Below are 23,723 nucleotides of genomic sequence, written 5' to 3'. Positions count from 1 at the left end.
TTAGTTATATAGTAGTATATTAGTTATATTATTAGTTATATAGTAGTATATTAGTTATATAGTAGTGTATTAGTTATATAGTAGTGTATTAGTTATATACTAGTATATTAGTTATATAGTAGAATATTAGTTATATAGTAGTATATTAGTTATATAGTAGTATATTAGTTATATAGTAAGTATATTAGTTATATAGTAGTATATTAGTTATATAGTAGTATATTAGTTATATAGTAGTATATTAGTTATATAGTAGTGTATTAGTTATATAGTAAGTATATTAGTTATATAGTAGTGTATTAGTTATATAGTAGTGTATTAGTTATATACTAGTATATTAGTTATATAGTAGAATATTAGTTATATAGTAGTATATTAGTTATATAGTAGTATATTAGTTATATAGTAAGTATATTAGTTATATAGTAGTATATTAGTTATATAGTAGTATATTAGTTATATAGTAGTATATTAGTTATATAGTAGTGTATTAGTTATATAGTAAGTATATTAGTTATATAGTAGTGTATTAGTTATATAGTAGTGTATTAGTTATATAGTAGTATATTAGTTATATAGTAGTATATTAGTTATATAGTAGTATATTAGTTATATAGTAAGTATATTAGTTATATAGTAGTATATTAGTTATATAGTAGTATATTAGTTATATATATATACAGAGATATAATTATTATATATATATATATAGTCTCATCCGCCATCGTCCTAGTATTTTATAGGCACTATGCACATATGTCACGTGAAGTCAAACCAATCAAATTAAGCTTCGGCACTGGCATGAACAAATAGGCATAGGATTGATGACATCACTATTATGTCATGAATAGAAAGAAAGATGATATATATACATTGTAAAATATATTAATTCACATTGATGACTAACGTTTAATGCAGATAAGGTCAGATGCTCACACTGGACATCTGGGCACACGAGTTTCTAGACATCAGGCACACCGGATGAGACGCTCTGAGACGCTCCGCTCTGAGACGCTCCGCTCTGAGACGCTCTACTCTGCTCCGATCTGAGACGCTCTGCTCCGCTCCACTCTGAGACGCTCTGCTCTGAGACGCTCCGCTCCGCTCTGCTCTGAGACGCTCTGCTCTGAGACGCTCCGCTCTGAGACGCTCTGCTCCGCTCCGCTCTGAGACGCTCTGAGATGCTCTGCTCCACTCCGCTCTGAGACGCTCCGCTCTGAGACGCTCCGCTCTGAGACGCTCTGCTCCGCTCCGCTCCGCTCTGAGACGCTCTGCTCTGAGACGCTCCGCTCTGAGACGCTCCGCTCTGCTCTGAGACGCTCTGATCTGAGACTGAGACGCTCTGCTCTGAGACGCTCCGCTCTGAGACGCTCTGCTCCGCTCCACTCTGAGACGCTCTGCTCTGAGACGCTCCGCTCCGCTCTGCTCTGAGACGCTCTGCTCTGAGACGCTCCGCTCTGAGACGCTCTGCTCCGCTCCGCTCTGAGACGCTCTGAGATGCTCTGCTCCACTCCGCTCTGAGACGCTCCGCTCTGAGACGCTCCGCTCTGAGACGCTCTGCTCCGCTCTGCTCTGAGACGCTCTGCTCTGAGACGCTCCGCTCTGAGACGCTCCGCTCTGCTCTGAGACGCTCTGATCTGAGACGCTCTGCTCCGCTCCGCTCTGAGACGCTCCGCTCTGAGACGCTCCGCTCTGAGACTGCTCCGCTCTGAGACGCTCTGCTCTGAGACGCTCTGAGACGCTCTGCTCTGAGACGCTCCGCTCTGAGACGCTCCGCTCTGAGACGCTCTGCTCCGCTCTGCTCTGAGACGCTCTGCTCCGCTCCGCTCTGAGACGCTCCGCTCTGCTCCGCTCCGCTCTGAGACTGCTCTGCTCTGAGACTGCTCTGCTCTGAGACGCTCTGCTCTGAGACGCTCCGCTCTGAGACGCTCCGCTCTGAGACGCTCCGCTCTGAGACGCTCCGCTCTGAGACGCTCTGCTCCGCTCCGCTCTGAGACGCTCTGCTCCGCTCCGCTCTGAGACGCTCCGCTCTGCTCTGAGACGCTCCGCTCTGAGACGCTCTGCTCCGCTCCGCTCTGAGATGCTCCGCTCTGCTCTGAGACGCTCTGCTCCGCTCCGCTCTGAGACGCTCTGAGACGCTCCGCTCTGAGACGCTCCGCTCTGAGACGCTCCGCTCCGCTCTGCTCTGAGACGCTCTGCTTTGAGACGCTCCGCTCTGAGACGCTCTGCTCCGCTCCGCTCTGAGACGCTCTGAGATGCTCTGCTCCACTCCGCTCTGAGACGCTCCGCTCTGAGACGCTCCGCTCTGAGACGCTCTGCTCCGCTCTGCTCTGAGACGCTCTGCTCTGAGACGCTCCGCTCTGAGACGCTCCGCTCTGCTCTGAGACGCTCTGATCTGAGACGCTCTGCTCCGCTCCGCTCTGAGACGCTCCGCTCTGAGACGCTCCGCTCTGAGACTGCTCCGCTCTGAGACGCTCTGCTCTGAGACGCTCTGAGACGCTCTGCTCTGAGACGCTCCGCTCTGAGACGCTCTGCTCTGAGACGCTCTGCTCCGCTCTGCTCTGAGACGCTCTGCTCCGCTCCGCTCTGAGACGCTCCGCTCTGCTCCGCTCCGCTCTGAGACTGCTCTGCTCTGAGACTGCTCTGCTCTGAGACGCTCTGCTCTGAGACGCTCCGCTCTGAGACGCTCCGCTCTGAGACGCTCCGCTCTGAGACGCTCCGCTCTGAGACGCTCTGCTCCGCTCCGCTCTGAGACGCTCTGCTCCGCTCCGCTCTGAGACGCTCCGCTCTGCTCTGAGACGCTCCGCTCTGAGACGCTCTGCTCCGCTCCGCTCTGAGATGCTCCGCTCTGCTCTGAGACGCTCTGCTCCGCTCCGCTCTGAGACGCTCTGAGACGCTCCGCTCTGAGACGCTCCGCTCTGAGACGCTCTGCTCCGCTCTGAGACGCTCTGCTCTGAGACGCTCCGCTCTGAGAGGCTCTGCTCCGCTCTGCTCCGCTCCACTCTGAGACGCTCTGCTCTGAGACGCTCCGCTCCGCTCTGCTCTGAGACGCTCTGCTCTGAGACGCTCCGCTCTGAGACGCTCTGCTCCGCTCCGCTCTGAGACGCTCTGCTCCGCTCCACTCTGAGATGCTTCGCTCTGAGACGCTCTGCTCCACTCCGCTCTGAGACGCTCCGCTCTGAGATGCTCCGCTCAGCTCCGCTCTGCTCTGAGACGCTCTGCTCTGAGACGCTCTGCTCTGAGACGCTCCGCTCTGCTCTGAGACGCTCCGCTCTGCTCTGAGATGCTCTGATCTGAGACGCTCTGCTCCGCTCCGCTCTGAGACGCTCCGCTCTGAGACGCTCCGCTCTGAGACTGCTCCGCTCTGAGACGCTCTGCTCCGCTCCGCTCTGAGACGCTCTGCTCCGCTCCGCTCTGAGACGCTCTGCTCTGAGACGCTCCGCTCTGAGACTGCTCCGCTCTGAGACGCTCTGCTCCGCTCCGCTCTGAGACGCTCTGCTCCGCTCCGCTCTGAGACGCTCTGCTCTGAGACGCTCCGCTCTGGGACTGCTCCGCTCTGAGACGCTCTGCTCTGAGACGCTCTGAGACGCTCTGCTCTGAGATGCTCCGCTCTGAGACGCTCTGCTCCGCTCTGCTCTGAGACGCACCAGACTTGATGTAGTCCTCCGATGAGTAAAGGTATTTACTTGCGACTGTGTGTCTATTTGTGTCAGACCACCGTCCACATCGGTGGTCAGATGCTCACACTGGACAGGGCAGGGCAAAGGGCTCCACAGGGCAGGAGACCACCAGACTTGATGATTTACTTGGTATTTACTTGCGCCTGTGTACCACAATACCACAGGCAGGAGAGCACCAGACTTGATGTAGTCCTCCGATGAGTAAAGGTATTTACTTGCGCCTGTGTGTCTATTTGTGTCAGACCACCGTCCACATCCCACAGTAGAATCATACCCAAGTAGGCTGCAGCACTCAACATGCCATGGTGCTTGGCATGTCCATGTCCTTGGGATGTCCATTTCAGATTCACATGTCCTGCCATCGCCAAGATGGTAAATCTTCAGGGGATGATGAACAATAAGAGGGACAAAGAAGGGCATTTAAAATGCTGAATTATTTTGATGATCACTGCTTTTATGATGCTAATTAATCTGAGTAACTGGTCAAGGACCTCTTCAAATCACCTTTCGCCTCATAATGAGTGTGTAGTGAAAAGAACTTCTTTTCAGGGGCAAAACAGTGCCTTTTTAAGTGCAGAACAGGGAGAAAAAAAATGCCTTTTCAGGGCACTTTAAGGGAAAGAACAGTTCAGTAACTACTAAAGTTCAGTAACTACTACAGATGGTCACACTGGAGATCTGGGCACACGAGTTTCTAGACATCAGGGCACACCGGATAAGTGGGCATACGAACATGTGCACACACAAGATGAATCGGCACAAGGACATATGTCACACAAGATGACTGGGCACACGGCCAAGAGTTCACAATACCACAGGCCAGGAGAGCACCAGACTTGATGTAGTCCTCCGATGAGTAAAGGTATTTACTTGCGACTGTGTGTCTATTTGTGTCAGACCACCGTCCACATCCCACAGTAGAATCATACCCAAGTAGGCTGCAGCACTCAACATGACATGGTCCTTGGCATGTCCATGTCCCTGGCATGTCCATGTCAAACTTCACATGTCCTGCCATCGCCAAGACAGTACATTTTCAGGGGATTCCCATGCAATAAGAGGGACAAAGAAGGGCATTTAAAATGCTAAATTATTTTGATAATCACTGCTTTTATGATGCTAATTAATCTGAAGTAACTGGTCAAGGACCTCTTCAAATCACCTTTCGCCTTATAATGAGTCTGACACCTTCTTCAACACACATTATTTTGTTCTCATGTATATGGATGTCTGTTGAAGGGAAAAACGGGGGTGTGTAGTGACAACTTTGTTTCAAGGGCAAAACAGTACCTTTTTAAGGGCAGAACAGGGAGGAAAAAATTCCTTTTCAGGGCACTTTCAGGGAAAGAACAGTAACGTGTGAAGTTTTGAAGTGGCACATCTGTATAGCCTAGGATCATCCTTATATGGTAAATATAAATATGACGTATAGTATCGGGCTATAAATTAGAGTCAACACCAGATGAGAACAGATCAGAGATATTTCAGTTCAGTAACTAGTTGTAATGGAGCAAGACATCAGTAAAAGTATTTCATCAAAGAGGAAAAGTGAAAATGAAGACAATCCAGGAAACGAAAAGAGAGTTATTATTCCCAAACTCTGACATATCTGAGTTGAGACCGGGATTACTTAACTGGAGTATTAAGGGACACTGTTACGCAAAATCCGAATTTAAAGAGCGGAAGATAGGAAAGAATGATTGCAATGTTTTTGACTTTGAATTACGCGATGCAACTGGAAATATACGTATATCTGCTTTTAATGAACAGTGTATACATTTTTTCAATTTAATTAAGCAGGATAGTACATTTGTAATTTCTGGCGGGAAAATTTCAACGAAGAATAAGGAGTTTAATTACACAGATCATAAATTTGAAATTTGTTTAGATCGCAGTACTACAATTAACGTTAGTACCAAATTAAATGTTCCCGGACAAACATTTAATTTTGTTTTAATTTCAGACTTACGTCACATGAAAATAGATTCTTCTGTTGATTTGATAGGTGTCGTTACAGAAATCTCCGATGAAATAAAGGTTCTCCGAACTAGAGACAATGTAGCACTATGGAAAAAGGAAGTTTTTATCATTGATACGTCAAATTGTATTATCATGATTACATTATGGAATGAAAATTTTATCAAGAGACGCATAGAAGTAGAAGACATTATTATTATAAAGAGGGGTGTTCTCAAAATATTTTATAAATGATTTGAATATTAGTGGAACAGAAGACATGAAAGAATGGTTTCACAATACAGAGAGACAAACTGATCCAGACGTTTTAACAACCAGCGGAACAACAGAATCTCTCATTACTAAAGACATATTTCATTGTTCAGTTGTAGCACATATTGTTGAAATTGACAAAACTGATTTATATGTTAAGACTTGCACAGCTTGTAATGCAGAATTGAAGAGAACTTCAAGTGAGATGTAATTACCCAAATGCTGTTCCTATTTTCAAATATGAATCAATACTTTATCATGGAAGGCATAAGGCTGTATCAACTAGAAGAATTCAATTTCCTTTGTCATTAGCATGGGCTTTAACAATTCATAAAGTTCAAGGTCTGACTGTAAATAAAATTCTTGTATCTATGAAAGGATCACGTTTTAATACCGGACAAGCTTATGTAGCATTCAGTAGAGTGAAGAATTTGAATGACTTGTATATAACAGACTTCAACCAAGAGAAAATCAAGGTAAACATACATGTACAAAAGGAAATGAAGAAATTACGTGAAACATCCCTCAGAATATCATCTCCGACTTCATTTTTTCTACGACCATTAACACAAACCTTGAAAATTGGATTATTAAATGTTAATGGTTACTTACAACATTTAGATGACATAAGGTCAGATCACAACATACAAATGTTAGATATTATTGCTTTGACTGAAACACATTTAAAAAGTGATCATTGTTTTTCTACCATGGAATTATCAGGATTGAACTATAACATTTTGAGAAAAGATAGATTAAAAGCAAAAGGAGGTGGCTTAATGTTTTTAACTACAAAAAGTTATGAGATACACAAAGAAGAATTAATTTTGGATAATGATTGGTCTAAAACCTTAGAATATTTAAGCATTGTTTTACATTTTGGTATGAAACTTCGTATAATCCTTATTTACAGAGAATCAAAGATGAAATTTAACATTTTTAAGAACACAATGACATCAATGTTAAAAAATATATCTACAACACAAACTCTCATTCTTGGAGATTTTAATGATGACCTTTTAAAGACCAAAGATGAACATATAGACACACTTTTTTCAACTTTTAATTTTAAACAATTAGTACATTCTCCAACAACAGATCAAGGAAGTCTTTTAGATCATGTGTACTACAACAATGATCAAGAAAATAATATAACTATTGAAGTCAAAGACACATATTATTCAGATCATGACTTAATTACAATAAATGTATCTACAAACCAAGAAAATGTTGTACTTGATATTAACTGAACTATTTTTTTTTGATAATTACTACATTACCATACTATACTTGAAACACTGTTTTTTTATTTTTTATTTCTATATTTTTATTTTTGTACTAGCACTGCATTTTTTTTATTTAACTTTTGACAATATTTTAAAAATAACATTTGTTTGTTTACTATCTTTATTTCCGTTTTTTTTCTCAAGGCGCAAGTTAGCAATTGACAGATTGCAGTCTTGTTTAAAACCTAAAAAGGGAATGTAAATCTGGGTGGCACTCCTTCTTTGGGCAATAAGTCATCATATTCACCAGGGATTCTTCAAACCGTTTATTCTCAAGGACCACCCCCCCAGTTTGGAATGCATTACGCCACGGACCCCTTGACTGTGAGTTAACGGGTCTCACACACACACACATTTGAAATATTTCCATATATGTCCACATAAACAGAAGTACAAGAATGGACATAAACAAAGGACATAAACACTGCCAATGCAGTCAGACAATAGGAAAACAGCCAGTATCAAAGTGCTTTTACGGTTAACATACTTGTCAGACACAGCAGACATCAATCATGGATAAAGGAAACAACGCCTCCTCCAAATTGAGCGGCTTCCTGTCCGATACTGAACACACGCACGCACGCACGCACACACACAGACTTGAGTTGTAGACTATCCATCAACAGTGTATGATAAAGAGTCATACAGACACACAATAAACAGTACAGCTGAATCTTGCTGCTCTATGTATTTATGTGTGTGCATGAGTGCATGTGTGTATTGATGGTTTTGTTTGTGGTGTTTTCTCAGGTAAAGTGTCTCGTAACTGCACTGTGAAAGGCTGGTCAGATCTTCTGTTGCCTCACGAGGACGCCTGTGGATTCACCTTCAATGAGATGTTCCCCTCTCTGCCCGAGGTTTGAGAGCTTTTTGACGCATGAGCGCATGTGTCTATATGTGTGTGTGTGTACTGTCCTCACAAGTATAGTAGAATTTGAGAAATAGACATTGTGAGGACAATGTCCCTGGTCCTCACAAGAGAAATTGTTGTTTTTATGTTTCTTGGTTAAAAGATTACAATTAGTAAAAGATTTGGGTTGGGGTTACGGTTGGGATTAGACATTAGGTTTAGGTGTTGGAGTTATTCCTGATTTATACTTAGTTGTGTGCCGGAAAATAGCAGATCTACAAGCTTACAACGCGTCGACAGTGAGCTTGTAGATCGACTATGTTGGCTTTAGCGTTGGGGTTAAAAAATGACAAAAATAAAAAATAGAATGCATGAATAGAATGTCAAAGTTAAAAGTCAAAGTCATCAGTCTGTTCTTTTTCTGCAGTCTCCAGACCACATGTACTTCTACTATGTGAAAGCTATGTACACCGCGGGATACGCCCTGTCACTCATCTCCCTCGCCATCGCCGTGGCAATCCTCTGTATGTTTAGGTAAGCAGTCTGTATGTTGTTCACCAGCTTTGCCATACGTCATTTATGATCCTATAAGAGATCAGAGTACAGAACGTTCTTTAAAACCATACTTAACGGTAGGGTAAGTGATTTTCTGTGGTTACAATAAGTGTTAAATATCTCTAGATTGTGAGTACATTGCTATAGAGTGTTTGTTCAGTAACAGGAGTCTCTGTGTCTCCCCAGCTCTTTATTAAACAGAAAATGCATTTTCAGGTGGGAATACGTCCAATCAGGATAGAGAACTCAGACAGGATACAGATTAAACAAGTGAAATTGGAAGTGATTACACAAATAAATGAGCAGACAAAATTGGAACTGAAACACTACCAAAAAAATGAAGCTGATAAATGGGTACTATCTCCCGATTGGCTGAAATTTTGTCACCAACCTGAAAATGTATTATTAAAGAGCTGGAGAGACAGGGAGACCTCGTTGACTGAACAAACATTCTAGAGCAATGATTGCTATCAGAATATAGTGCTTTACCCTTTTAATAAGAAAACGTACAATTTTGAGGTGCTTTTACTTGACTATGTCCATTTTTCAATAGTTCATACTTCTACTCCACTACATCTCAGAGGCAAATATAGGCTTTTTTTTACTGAGCTGCTTCTGCTAAAAAAACATGATCTTTGACTTGGCTCGATCTTTTGAGGACCAAATCAAATATCAAATACTGTTTTGATCATCTCTGAGTCAGCTCTAAAATATAACCTTTTCTCACTTAAGAGAAGTCGTGCTTAGGGTAGATTATTGCACTTCATCATATGTACCACTCTCGATCAGAAGGCCCTTGAACCTCTCCAACTTGTACAAAATGCGACTGCAAGACTTTTAACCAGAACTAGACAGAGAGACCATATCAAAACTAACTTTTTTTTTGCTGAATAGGCTCCCTGTCAACGTTCACTTTGTTTTGAAGACCTTCTTGATCATGTACTGTACTGTACAGTACAGTAACAGTATAGTATAGTGAAGGCCTTCATGCTATGGCTCCTTTATACATTTCTGAGCTTTAAAGTTGAACTTCATAGCAGCAGTCTCACATAGCCTCAGGACAGATAGCTGTTCTGCTGTCAAAGGACACATGTAAAGGACGTGTGCTCTTTAATGTTTAAGCTCCTCCACTTTGGAACAGCCTCCTGATACTGTCCCAATGGCAAAATGTTAAAAAAAAAATTAAGTCATTTTTATTAACATGCTTTTAATTGATTTAATACCTTATCTGTTTTTTTCTGTGGTTCTCTTATTTTAGATTATCTTGGACGGTCTCTGATATCTTATGTTCAATGATAAAGAAAAACATCACATGGATGCAACTGGGACGTATCATCAGTGTTGTAGCCTGGGGTCATAGGGTGTTTCGGGTCTCGCAACATACAACATACACCCTCGCCCAGGTGACCCAGCCAGGGTTGATCAAGCCCCGACTTACGTCCCAGTAGCACCCACGGTCAGTCCTATAGGGAAAGACAGGGCAGTCCGCTTCTCCGGAAGTACTCTGCCGGGACTCGGGGAGGCTCTGGCACATGGAGGGACTAGGCTCTGTGGGTTGTCTCCTGGCCGGGCTCCGGCCAGGAGACAACCCACTACTACTACTAACGTTAACTACTAACTTAACGTTAGTAGTAGTACGTTATTATTATGATTACTATTATGATCGTTGAAGACGAATAAGATGTATTATCTCCTGTACAATATCATTGTGAGATTTAGTTTAAGTAAGGCCACTTTTGCTGATATCAATTAAAAGATTTGACCAAACAGGAGACAAAAGACTCAATAAATGTTGCAACGCTTGTATTCATCCACATATTAATGTAATAAACATCTGTATTGTGTCCAGGAAGCTCCATTGTACCAGGAACTACATTCACATCCAGCTGTTTGTATCCTTCATCTTGAGAGCCGTCTTCATCTTCATCAGAGACTCTCTGCTCTTCACGGATGAAGAGTTCTACCAATGCGACCATTACCCAGTAAGAAGTTATTATTAATACCCATAACATTTGCATAGTACTTACTGTATTACAAAGTGCTTGATGAAGACATAAAAGGGAAAACATATTTATCAAGGAAGTGCACTCTTAAGACAAATACTACTGAAAGGCAGTGGTGGAAAGAAACTAAGTACATTTACTCAAGGAAAAGTACTGTACTTAAGTAATTTTTTTTTTACTGGAGTATTTCTAATTTTCAGTACTTTTACTTCTACTCCACTACATCTCAAAGGCAAATATTGTACTTTTACTCCACTACAATTATTTGAAAACTTGAGTTACTAGTTACTATAGAAATTAATATAAAACATACATTAACCACTTCAGCCCTATTTTATGCCTAGGTTATTTAAAAATAGCAGATCTACAAGCAAGCGGCTTGTAGATCTGCTTTTTTTTAAAAAACATTTTAATACTTTTACTTTTGGTACTTTAAGTACATTTTGATACCAATACTACCCATACTCAAGTTTTTTTTTCTTTTTCTTTAACTTGTAACAGAGTATTTCTACATTGCAGTATTGATACTTTTACCTAAGTAAGAAATGTGAGTACATTTTCCACCACTGCAGAAAGGGCTTGTCCCACCTGTAGCACCCTCTAAAGCAGTGGCTCACACAGTACAGTAGGTCGGGCGGCACCCTAGGGTGCTGCGATATCCATCCAGACGTGCTGCTGAATTTGCTTGCTTCTGAATCGCTTATGTTAATAAATCATACCACATTCAAACTTTATTGGACCACTTAAACCCTATTCAAGTTTCATCCATTTTGGCAGGTTTTGTTTTCATCAATAATGACATGCCCAGAACAGGAACACTAGGTGGTTAAATCCCAGACTAAACATTAATTTAATGAATAAGACTGTGTTTGCAATAGGCTCTATGCACAGCAGCCATATTGGAAAGAAATTGGGCCTCTTCTTACTTCCTTCACAGGTGTTACCAATGATACTAATGAAGGCTCTGTTTCATTCCGGTCAGGGTGCTGATATCGTGCATGTTGGCTCACTAGAAACACTCCATTTTGGTTCCCAAATGGCCCCTTATGGTGGGTGTGTAACTCTGAGAGTGTACAAAAAAACATTTGCACACTCTCAGAGTTATGGGGGTCCTTGAAAATAAGACAACCACTATGCCAAACTAAATGGAACAGAGCCTTAATTAGTATTATTGGTAACACCTGGGAAGGAAGTAAGGAAGGGGCCCAATTCATTCCCAATATGGCTGCTGTGCATAGAGCCTATTCCTCGAGTCAGGCAAAGTGCATTGAGATAGAATGACTTAAAGCGGCACTATGTCACTTTTTTTTAATGAAAATGTTTTAATGTTGTCCAATCTGTATGGTAGAGTATGTTAAAACAATATAACTTATACAATTGGGGTGGTTGTATTTGGTCTCCCTGCTCTTCTATTGAGACATTTCGACCGTGTCAAAGGTCATGTCTCACCTATAGACACAGGATCTGACACAAGTAAATTAGCACTCGTGCAGGAAACCCGCGGGTTCAAATCCAGGGCAGGAGAGCAAGGTTACGTAGTGCAGCTTTAAGTTCTGTGACAGTCCATATAATTGCCAAGGGCAACAGTGAAATCTTGGTTTCCCCCAGTGAGCCGCTCCTCTCGCTTGTAAAATATGAAATGAATCCTCTCTTCTCCCGGCACGCAGATACAACTCTAAAATGGATTGATTTATGAGTAAGGACTGTGCATTTGAGCGTGTGTGCTTTGACAGGCTAAAACCACCAAGTAATGACAAATGCCATAAAAGTCTTAACCGTGACGAGCTAATACGACAAGCGTAATGCCTGCTGTAGACGGATCTTCTAGACTGACTGTACCTCCAGATGGGTGTACTCTGTGCAACTGTGCCCTTCAACCATTCACACGTACCCTTTCAATCCCCAGAAAGGGTGATTATAAGGGCATTTCAGCTTTATAATTAACATGAACAGTACTTTGGGGGACATAACTATGAACTGTATACCAGACAGTTCATAGTGGATGAAATAAAACATTGCTGTCAGTGGGTTTTGTCACATATGAAAGGCAATAAAAGTGTGGAAAAATGTGAACTTCATTCATTATTAATATGATTTTTTAATTATTATAATTATTTGGATAGATGATCAACTTGTTGTCTAGCACGATGAGTTAATGCTCAAATCTGTGTTGGTGTTAGCATCCCTTTTGTGGGCATGTCATAATAGTTTGGCGAAGAGATTTGGGGGGGGCGGGGGGGGGGGGGGCGGCAAGGATAGACCTCAGGGGGACCCCAGTCAATGAAGTATAAAGGGTTTACGATCTTAAAAGAAACAGCCAAGCTTCATATCGATCTGCAAAAATGACAAATGTATACACAAGCCTTTTTATGCACCATATATCTGGAACAAACTCCCCCAAAAACGCAATTTTATGTTTTACTTTACTTATTCCGTTTTTATTGCATCCTAATGTCATTTTATAATGTGTTTCCTTTGTTTGATGTTTTCTGTAAAGCACATTGAATTGCCTTGTTGTTGAAATGTACCAGGGGTCTTCAACAGAGGGTCCGGGACCCCTAGGGGGTGACATGAACTTTTAAAGTTTTTGTTTTACATTAACCACTTCAACCCTATGGCATCCCTTTCTGAGAAGAACATTAGCCAAAAATAGCAGATCTCACAATGCCTCACAAACAAAGTAAAGAGCCAGAGGTCAAGTTTACTTAGTATTGAGGGTTTAAATGTGTGGTTAAATGTCTGGGGGAAAAAACAGCTGATGATGATAGTCAACGAAGCTATCTATGAAATCAATGAAAAACTTTAATCTGCAACACAATTTTGTACATTATATTAGAGGTCCCTGCTTCATCTCTCTCTCTGCTAAGGGATCCTTGGCCTGAAAAACGTTGAAGAACCTTGTTGCTATACAAATAAACGTAGCTTGCCTTCTGTCCTGGTCATGGTGTGTGCTGCAGGTGGCATGTAAGGTGGTGCTGCTGTTCACCAACTACTCCATCCTGGCCAACTACAGCTGGCTGCTGGCTGAGGGACACTTCCTCTACACCCTGGTCAGCAGATCCTTCTTCTCCCTGAAGAAACACCTGGCCTGGTACATCGTCCTCGCCTGGGGTAGGACAGCAGGATAGAAAAAAAGCTCTTAGATGTAACTTAAATTCAAACTAGTAAAAATGGCAGATCTGCCGCGACGCGTTGTGAGCTTGTAGAGCGGCTAACTATGTTTTAAGTGGTTCATTCAGAATATATTTGTGTACGTTTGCGTCCCAGGGAGACACCAAATTTCTGTTTTTCGGTCTTGAGCTGAAAACGTTTGGAAACCACTGTGCTATAAGTTATCTGTAATTAGATGTACTGACTGTATAATTGTGCTTACCGGTATTTTACGTTCCATTTCAAGCCGATCGTATTTCTTTGTTGCAGGTACGCCATTGATTGTTATCATAACCTGGGGTTGTGCCAAATATTTTTATGAAGATGAAGGGTAAGGATAATATGAATGTTTCACTTATATTTCAGTAGCACACAAGTCCAGCCTCTTTGTTCTTAAAATCGAATTCACTCAGCAAATAAAGTGCTATAGACCTATACAGTGTATGCACTCAATCGAATGTTATACGACTAGGCATATTAATATATCGTATAATAAGTAATAAGAACAGTATTATATTTCATCTTATCGCCAAAGCTGCTGGGAAACAAGGAGACATGAGTGGATCTGGTGGATTCTACGAGTACCAGTGCTACCCTTCATATTTGTACGTAAACGGAACTTTGTCCATTCTCTTCTGTTTTTATGTATTTATTTGATCCTTTTCGTTGTTTGATCAGTGAAGTAGCACGATAATCACATATTGACATTATTTCAGATGAACCTGGTCTTTTTCATCGGCATCATGAGGATTCTAGTGGGCAAACTGCGTCAGCCAGACGGACCCAGGAATGAATTCCATCAATATAAGTGAGCAGTGGTTCTGATACCTCATACTGTAGTACATTGGTTCTCAAAGTGGGTCCCCCCAAGGACCCCTGGTCCTTGGGGGGGGTACCAGGGTGTCCCCAGCAAAATTAGTTAATAAAGCGTCAGACTCAATATAACCCCTTGATCCATATTTTATACCTTTGGCTATTCAAAAATAGCAGATATAGAAGCTCATAGCGCAGCACCAAGTGCCGCACTACGAGTTTGTAGATCTGCTATTTTTGAAAAATCTCGAAAATGTGTGCAAATCTTTAAATCTTTTTTTTAAATGGTGAACATTTTTAACAAATCTTTTTTTTTATTATTGTTTTCTTTGAGCAGGAGACTGATCAAATCCACATTCTTCCTGGTGGCTCTGTTTGGCCTGCACTACATCCTGTTTGGCTTCCTACCTGTAAAACTCAACGGTTTGGTGTTCAAGATATGGAACTTTGCAGAACTGGCTCTGTCATCTACACAGGTATGATGGTGTGTGTGTGTGTGTGTGTGTGTGTGTGTGTGTGTGTGTGTGTGTGTGTGTGTGTGTGTGTGTGTGTGTGTGTGTGTGTGTGTGTGTGTGTGTGTGTGTGTGTGTGTGTGTGTGTGTGTGTGTGTGTGTGTGTGTGTGTGTAAAGAATTCTAAATCAAACTGGCCTTCATGTTCAGATATTTCAATATCCGAAACAGCCTCTAGGTGTCGCAAAAACATTATAAATACTTGTAGATAAACAGCTCTGCTCATGAATGTTTTTGCCAGATAATATTCATAACATTTTCTCTCCTATTTCTCAAAGGGCTTCGTGGTGGCTGTTCTCTACTGTTTCATGAATGGAGAGGTAAGAAACTATGTGCGGGGGGACAAAAAGTTTTTAAAAACTCTTAAAACTCATTTAAATTTGTAATATGAACATACAGGGTGAGAGTTTTATGAGTTTTTCTATATTAAGTCAAAGCATCCACATGTTCTTAGCAGAGGTCAAATTACATAGTGATTAAAGAAATCAGTCCAACCTCTCCTATCCTGCCTTAGTTAAACAAAGGCTTCATAATGTTATCAAATCGTCCATCCATGGTCCATCAACACTTGTGAAAAGATATGAAAATGATTTAAAAATGTGTAGCTCTATTTGCAAATTTAAGAAAATGTTTATGGTAATTAAATATAAAGCGTTATGATAAAAAATATATTCTGTTATATTTACAAAAAATATAGAAATATTGTCTTTTTTTTACTGATGCATATGATTCTGCAATTGTTTTCTGTTTTATATAGCTTATTTAAAGTAATACGGGTAGACACTATAAGCTAAGGCTTCAGCCTACACCTTTTGCGCCGTTTTTGTTTTGTTTTGTTGTATGAAGTGTCATCTCTGTCATTTTAGATTTCTTTGGCTATTCTTTCTTGTAGATCTATTTTTTTGAAAAATCTTGAAAATCTTTGGATATATATATTTTTTAAAGCAAACATTTGTAAAATATTTTGTTCCAGAAGCAAAGATTTGAGTTACAAATGTTCGCTTAAAAAAAAAAAGAAAAGATTACAACTAAAATCTTGTCACTTTCTTTGCCCCACTCCCCCATCCTGTTACCTGCCCCACCCCCTCTCTCAGGTGCAGCATGAGATCCAGCGGCGGTGGAGGAGGTGGCGGCTGAGGCAGAACCTCCCCCATCGGACCCCCCGGCAGAACCACGGCTCCATCAGCCAGAGCGGCTCTGCTCTCACACAGGTCACCCTGCTTCCCTGCACTCCTCCCCTCGGCCCGGCAGCCACCCAACACCCGGCGGACACTGTCCACATGTGACTCAACTAGGGCTGATTTTGACAGCAAATGTTGTATTTAGTTTTAGTCATAGTCTTTTGAATAACATTTCATTTAGTTTCAGTGATATTTTAGTCATCTGAAACGTTTTAGTCTAGTTTTAGTTGACTAAATATCATAGCAAGATTTTTAGTCAACTAAATCTAGTTGATTTTGTTGACTAAAATGTATTCTGGCGGGCCTTGGTGGCGTCTGAATATATTTGTAATGCCTGATTTTACACTTGGTTGCATGCTGAAAATAGCCGATTTACAAGCTAACAACGTGTGACACGTTGTGAGCTTGTAGATCTGCTATTTTAAGAGCGCAACACCCGAGTAGCCTGGTAAACCCTCCCTCCGGAAATCTCATTTCCATTTGGAAATGAGATTTCCGGAGGGAGGGTTTACCAGGCTACCACCCGAGTGCAACCAAACATAAAATGACTTGTCTTTTAGTCCTACTAGATCTCTTCTCCACTAGTCCCTCCCTAACATTTTAGTCTAGTTTTTAATTGTTGACGAAATTGACAATATATTTAGTCTTAGTCATCATAGCTTAGTTTTTATTTAGTTTTAGTCAGTGAAAAACTGTAGTCGAACATTTTTCGTCATAGTTTTAGTCGACGAAATCAACACTGGACTCAACTCTACATCGAGTTGTGAGCATGTAAATTGGGCTATTTTCGGCAAAGAGACATTTTTTCATATCAAGGACCCCCACATTGTATTTGGCCGTGCCGGACCCCAATCATCTCGAAACGCGTTTTGTGCAAGGGACCCCCAGAAGCAAAGATTGTTAAAAATAAAATACGATTTTCTTTTTCAAGATTTGCACAAATGGTCACGATTTTTTCCAAAATTGCAGATCTACAAGCTCATATCTGCAATTGTTTTAAAGGCCAAAGTATAAAATATGGTTAAAGTGGTATAAAAATGATTGTAATAAAAATATTAACCAATTTGGCTAATCCCTGGAACCTCCCAAGGACCCCTGGGGGTCCCCGGACCCCACTTTGAGAACCACCCCGGTCGCGGAATTCAATTTCATTTGAAGGAAAATGAAATTGAATTCCACGCGACCGGGGTGGTTTACCCAGGCCAAAAGAAAGGAGGGAAACAAGGATAGACTCCTGGGGAACCCCGTCAATAAAGTAATATACAGTATATAAGAAATTACAGAAGATGGAAGACAACACAAATACAATGACGCAATTCACTTGGTGATTTGGTGAGAGATCCATCAGCCTCATATGTGAATATCATTTCAAATCCCTGCCCTGGATGTACAGTATAGTGTGTGTGGTGGACAAAGGCAAAGAAACATCTGCCGAAGTGTTACAAATGCATTTCTAAACGAGAATGTGCCATGAACACAGTTGGTGAAATGAAGAGCCTGTCCATTCCGTTCCAAGCGTTGGACTTCTCTCCCCTAGTGTTGTGAAACTCCAGACTCTTGCTGACAGATGGCTTTGAGCAGAGGAGCTACTTGGGAATTCACAACGTATACCCACCGAATCCCCCGATATTCTAATAAAACTGCATCTCTATAAACCATGGCATGTTTGGGAGAGCCCCCTGTCAGCTCAGGGTCACCGGGATCTTCTTACACACGTTTTCACCCTTGTTGTTTGGGGGCACAGAGCTGCACGGCCCATCAATGTGGCTATATGGTGGGATTTCTCTACAGAGGGAGACCTATGGGGACTGTGAGGATTTCAGACTGCTCCACAGACCTTTGGAACCAGTGTTTCTCAAAACCCTTTCATTTCAAGGATATTCATGATTATACCACGGACCCCCATTTGTGTTCATTTTGAACCCCGACAGTGTACAAATGGAACCAGCTGAACCAACAAACCAACATACAGTATAAGTGTATACAGGGTATCTGTACATTTCTAAAGTTTTATTTAATTTAATTACTTTTAAGAGCTTTTTAATGCCAAATTGGGCAAACATTGTGAAAATAGCCGAAAAAAGCTCACAACGCCTCGCAGTTGTGTAATGTAACTATATGTAATACCTACAATTCTTGTGCTTGTCAGGGTGGGGAGTCCCCAGTTCAGTGATTATTGGCACATTGAAAAACCAGTGCTTTGGACAATGGACTGAGCGGCAGGTTGTGTGAGATGAAGGAACTCTATCCTCTCGTCTTTACTTATTCAGGTCTTCATGTCATGACCGTCATCTGTTATACAAAATGTGTATTACTGCACTTGTTTTTGTTAAAAAAGAAATCAATGTCAAATATGCACAGCCAAAAGATTTATTCTTGCATCATGCAATTCATTGTGTATGAATTAAATAAATTACATTGGTAAGAGGGTTGCCAAATCATTACTGACATTTTGTTTTAACCAAATGGCTGAGTGGCAAGACATGAAGGTTTTCTTCACAGCAACAATTCTTAGCAAACGCTAACACAACCCTAGCCTCCCGGTCCCAAAATAGCATCCCGGTCGCGTGAATTCACGCTGTGGTTTACCAGGCTAACCCAGCCCAACTCTGATACCAATAGAAAAACTGCACCATTTTCAGAATTGTTCTTGTTTTGTTTTTTAAGGACCAGGGCAAAGATGTGGGGTGGGTTACTGTTTTTGGGATGTTTATCAGTGACAATAAACACTAGCGGACCATTGTTAATACAGCATTTAGAGGATTTACATGCCATATTTTGCCTTCATCTCCTCCACAAAATTAATGTAGGCAGTCGTCGCTTCGTCTTTGGACAGACCTGGAAAACACAAACGCCTGTTAGTCCTTGATCTTCGGGGGGGGGGGGGGGGGCCGTCTTCATGTTTATGTTTTTAACCATTAAGACCTGAGGCCAAATTCTATATATTTGGCCGCGGACCGCGTGAAAATGTTTTGTGCCAGGGACCCCCAGAAGAGAAGATTTGTGTTTAAAAAACAATTAAAAAATAAACAAGATTTTTCTAAAATGTTCAAAAATAGCAGATGTACAAGCTCGCAGCGCGGCACGAAGTGACAGGCTGTGAGCTTGTATATGTTGCTATAGCTAAAATTTTAAATGACACAGATGCTTTCCCGGTTTTAATGGGTTAAATTAGCCTCTCTTCTCTGTCAACACAGTGATCTGATTCAGAGAAGTCTTCCTCAGCATCTACACGATTAGAAGATTATTTGAGAAACCTGTCAGCCATGTCATTGATCTAATAAACGTGTGTTGTACTCTAGTTCTCTGCTTAAGTCTTTTGGGATGCCATTGTTTTTTTCCTGCCTGCAAAACAGCTTTGGCAGCTCATAAACAAAACAAAATCCATGTCTTTCACTAGTCTGGACTCTGGAAGTGTAAAAATGTACATGTAGCATCCATTTTTAGATTTTTAAATGAACACTCCAGATGTGACTGCATGTTGGGCTTTTAATTGCAAGTTCCGATCAAATATGTAAAAGTCTGTCAAGTGTGATGTTTTGGGGTTTTTTTGTTTTGTTTTTGACAAATGAAAACATTTCAAGATCTGATCAGTTCAATACTAACATTTACATTATTTCAATTCTAATCCCAACTGTAATAATGGAACTCCATGTCTTTCATGGAACTCCACAAAAGCGTATGTCCTGCTGATAAAGCTTTATCCCAACAAGTGTCATGAACCATATTGTCCAGGTTGTTTTATTAGCCCACCTTTCTGTTTATTCCAGGAGTCCCATTTTGTACGGCCAGCAAAGTCCAGGAATCCTGGACGATCTGTGGAAAAAAACATTAAAGTGGTATCCAACATATTTTTTATCTAGCATGGGTGAGCAACACATCTCACTCGCCGTCTCTCTCTCTGATATGTCATATACTGCCTTTTTCAACTGTAGAAAGTATATAGAAACATACTTTTCCCACTTTTGCTTTTGACAGGATTCTAACCTATTCTGGGCATGTCATAATATAGGCGAATATATGGCAAAAGCAGCCAAGAAATTTGGTGTAAAGGGGAAAAACGGAGGGGGCCAAGTACAGACCCCTGGGGGTTTTAAGTGGTCAAGTAAATGCAAGATTCAACATTTGTGTGACGCTGTAGTATGATCACGTAGGGCGTTAATGTAGAAAAAAACATAGAATATGGAGATAAGAGGTTTCTGCCCGACAGCAACGATGTCATATCAAGTGGATATAGTTCAACTCACCATGGTCAACATCTCCAACGGTGGCTTGCTTGTACAGACCATAGCATGTAGACAGCTCAGCATTGTTCGGTCTCGTCTTCAGTTTGGTCACTTCCTCCGCGGCTTTCTCAAAGGCAGTCTATAGATCACAATCACACGTATAAAAACACACCATGTGTCACCTTCTGGGAAATGTACCCTTTTGTCTGCTCGTAATGCAAGATGGACACGATTACTGTGAGAGCAGCACAGCTCAGAACCTGTCAGGTAAGAAAAGTAGGATTACAGGCCTAGTAGTTCAATGGAAGGATTTCAAATACCTCCTCCTGTGAAACTTTGTGCTAGCGCTGAAACTAGCACAAAGTGATTTGTAATGAGATGTATGTGTGTGTGAGTGAGTGAGTGAGTGAGTGAGTGAGAACACACACTTGTTTTTTTACCGGTAGTCTGATTAACCACTTAAGCCCTAGTTTATACTTTGTCATACTACAGTACTTAGCAAAGATTGCTGATCTACAAGCTCGAGTCACCATGCATCGCATTACAAGCGAGCGCAATATATATATTTTTTTAATCAATTACGTAAATCGATCATTTTCAATTAGCTGCACCCTTACTTCCTGCTTTATTGATGATTTATTTATGTTATAGAGAAGGGAGAGCAGAGGAGGCTAGGAGAGGAACAATAGCCTCATGCACAACAGGTGTGGCATCACACCCAGCTCACAGTTTGACTCAGGCCAGGTGAGACTGCTTAAATCAGCAAACCATCACCCACCCCTACACACCTTCACCAAGCCAACACCAAAATAGTATACTGTGAGAATCAGATTCTGCCAATAGTACCTGTATGTTATGCATAGTTCTGATTTAAAAAAAAAAGTTACATTTAGAGTATGGTGTTACACTTCATACTGCACATAGTAAAATCTGGACCTGAAATGGTAAATCTTTACACTTTAGACTTAAATCAATTTATACCATATTTTATTGTGCATTTTCAGTTTGTGTAACGAAACAGCACAGTACAACCCACATTTAACATCACTAAGACAACTGTGTAAAGCAATTCCAGTTCGTCAACAATCACATGAAACACTTAATTGTTTAAGTTTAAGTTTGTTGTATAACTTAACATCTTGAAGACAATGAAGACATTACTTACAGACATGTTGATAGCTAGACAGACAGGCACACCTTGCAGTGACCCAGTCAGACTCCCTCAGGTAGGTAGGCTGTCCAACCAGTCCTGCAGCTGGGAGACGTTGGTTCTAGCTGCACCCCTATTGGCTGGATTAAGCGAAAGGAGGAGTCTGTCAAGTCAACAGACAGGTCAACTGGCATAAAGGTTACAAATGAACCTGTAGTGCAACTCACCATTCCTCATTCGGGTCTGGTCTTTTGACGTTGAGTGTAGTATTGTAGTCTACCCTACAATACTACAGTCTCCTGTAGTCAGGAAAGCAACCGACCACCACCAGACATGGTCAATTTCATCTAGAGCTCGAAAGTTGGTCTAATCTACAGTAGTTGTTCTCAAACATTTTTATTTTCAAGGACCCCCTTAACTCTGAGAGTCAATGTTCATGTGGACCCCCCCCAAGGAACCCTGAGCGGACCACATTGACATAATGACTGCACCTGTTTCATGTAACACTATATTTATTTGCATCTTCTCTTATTCACTTTTCAATACAGTAGCAAATGAAACTTTTTTTTTTACCAATTCTCTTACAAAGTTCCTAAGCCAATAATTTGATGACTAGCAGTTGGTTCCGGTAGGAGACACAAAGGAGACTCTTTGTGTCTCCTTTGTCATTTTGGGGGTGAACTATCCCTTTAAAACATCAGAAAGATAACAACTAAAGAAGGCCTACATTTGCCGTGTCTTGCATTCCACAACGATCGCTTCATCATCTGTCATCTCATGCATGCGGTACGTGTTCCAATATGCATACCCAGCACAATCTCTGCACACAGCGTGGAGAGGATCATACCAAGCCTGGAGGAATGCAAGTCACGTTTGGTATGCCTCTAAAAGAGACAAGCGTACTGCTAAGCTCCAGATGAGATAGTGTATGATGTGTTTCTAAAAAAAAATGGGCCCCGGTAATAGGGTATTTTAATTTCCCTATATGAAAGTGTACGTTTTTGTGTAAATGTATGTGCCATGCTAATATTGTGTTATACTTATGTACATTTTGCTTTCAAGTACATGTCCTGATGTAATCTGTTGTTTAATATGTCTGCCAAATTTTCCTGTTTTCTTTTTTGTTTGTTTTTGAAGTTGACTGTAAAGATTTCTCTGCAGAAAAGCAAATAAACATCTATGTAGTGAAAAAAAAGAGACAAGCGTCATTCAATAAATCAGTGGTTCTTAAACTGTGGGTCTGGAGCCCAAAGGGGGTCCCCAGAGGATTTTCTTAATGTTCAACACTGTTTTCTCACTCAACAGTAAACAAACATACAAGTGTACACAGAGTATCTGCACATTTCTAAAGTGTCAATTTAAGGACTTAAGACTTTTTTAATACCTCTAAAGTGAAATGAAACTGAAAAATAAGAACATTACTGCATCAAAGGTAATCAACAAAGTATACTATAAATAATTGTCAAATATTTACGTAAGAAAGAGGCAAACAGTGTGAAAATAGCTGATCTACAAGCTATTTTCACAATATTTTTCTGTGGAACCGAGTCAAACTAAATGTAATGCCTCAACTCCCACAATCCCACAACTCCCACAAGTGCTTGTCAGGGTGGGGGGTTCCCAGTTCAAATTGAATTATTTGCAATAAATAACACTGCACTGCATCTACTCATAGAGCAGTGGTTCTCAACCTTTTTCTATATCAGGGCCCACTTGAAAATCTCAAAAGCGTTCTTGGCCCACCCATCTGACGGTGACCACTTAACACGGCAGCCATATTGGATGCAATCAATCCATTGTGGAACTAATACAATATACTTTAAGTTCCTAATTATATGTATCACAATTTTTTAACATTATTAAAATATTAGATGTTTTATTTATTTTTTACCCCCCTTTCTCCCCGATTTAGTCATTGTGACAATTGATTCCTCCCCACACATTTCTGGTTGTTACTGCTGTTGTTACTATAACCCTATAACCCACTGGTTCCCAACCTTTTTAGTCGTGACCCAAAAGAGAAATTTGATGTCTTCCCGGGAGCCGAACTAGTGAAAATAGCCGATCTACAAGCTCACAACGCGTCGCG

At 41.1% G+C, this 23,723-nt stretch overlaps 2 protein-coding genes across 2 annotated transcripts in view; one reads left to right on the top strand and one right to left on the bottom strand.

Moving 5' to 3' along the window:
* The window catches only part of LOC311040621 (secretin receptor-like), a gene marked incomplete at both ends in the record, with an annotated part of 18,707 nt that extends 2,344 nt beyond the window's left edge, over positions 1 to 16,363 (top strand). Inside the window, 10 exons of the mRNA XM_084050950.1 lie at positions 7,946 to 8,052; positions 8,473 to 8,579; positions 10,450 to 10,582; positions 13,561 to 13,714; positions 14,024 to 14,084; positions 14,289 to 14,358; positions 14,470 to 14,561; positions 14,904 to 15,042; positions 15,356 to 15,397; positions 16,172 to 16,363. Of these exons, the coding sequence (XP_083907076.1) occupies positions 7,946 to 8,052; positions 8,473 to 8,579; positions 10,450 to 10,582; positions 13,561 to 13,714; positions 14,024 to 14,084; positions 14,289 to 14,358; positions 14,470 to 14,561; positions 14,904 to 15,042; positions 15,356 to 15,397; positions 16,172 to 16,363 (1,097 nt within the window). The remainder of the gene's footprint in view (positions 1 to 7,945; positions 8,053 to 8,472; positions 8,580 to 10,449; positions 10,583 to 13,560; positions 13,715 to 14,023; positions 14,085 to 14,288; positions 14,359 to 14,469; positions 14,562 to 14,903; positions 15,043 to 15,355; positions 15,398 to 16,171) is intronic.
* A 2,251-nt stretch (positions 16,364 to 18,614) lies between these two features.
* LOC311040862 (acyl-CoA-binding protein-like) lies at positions 18,615 to 21,760 on the bottom strand. Its single transcript, XM_084051232.1, has 4 exons — positions 21,650 to 21,760; positions 20,506 to 20,623; positions 20,012 to 20,074; positions 18,615 to 19,096 (listed from the first exon to the last, which is right to left on the bottom strand). The coding sequence occupies exons 1-4, from the start codon at positions 21,653 to 21,655 to the stop codon at positions 19,023 to 19,025; spliced, it is 261 nt and encodes an 86-aa protein (XP_083907358.1). The 5' UTR covers positions 21,656 to 21,760; the 3' UTR covers positions 18,615 to 19,022.
* Positions 21,761 to 23,723: the final 1,963 nt, after the last annotated feature.

The sequence above is a fragment of the Gymnoscopelus microlampas genome (genome assembly GCF_963454915.1).
Source record: "Gymnoscopelus microlampas genome assembly, chromosome: 24".
NCBI classification, from domain to species: domain Eukaryota; kingdom Metazoa; phylum Chordata; class Actinopteri; order Myctophiformes; family Myctophidae; genus Gymnoscopelus; species Gymnoscopelus microlampas.
The sequence above is the reverse complement of the archived record's forward strand: the minus strand, read 5'-3'. Positions and strand labels throughout refer to the sequence as shown.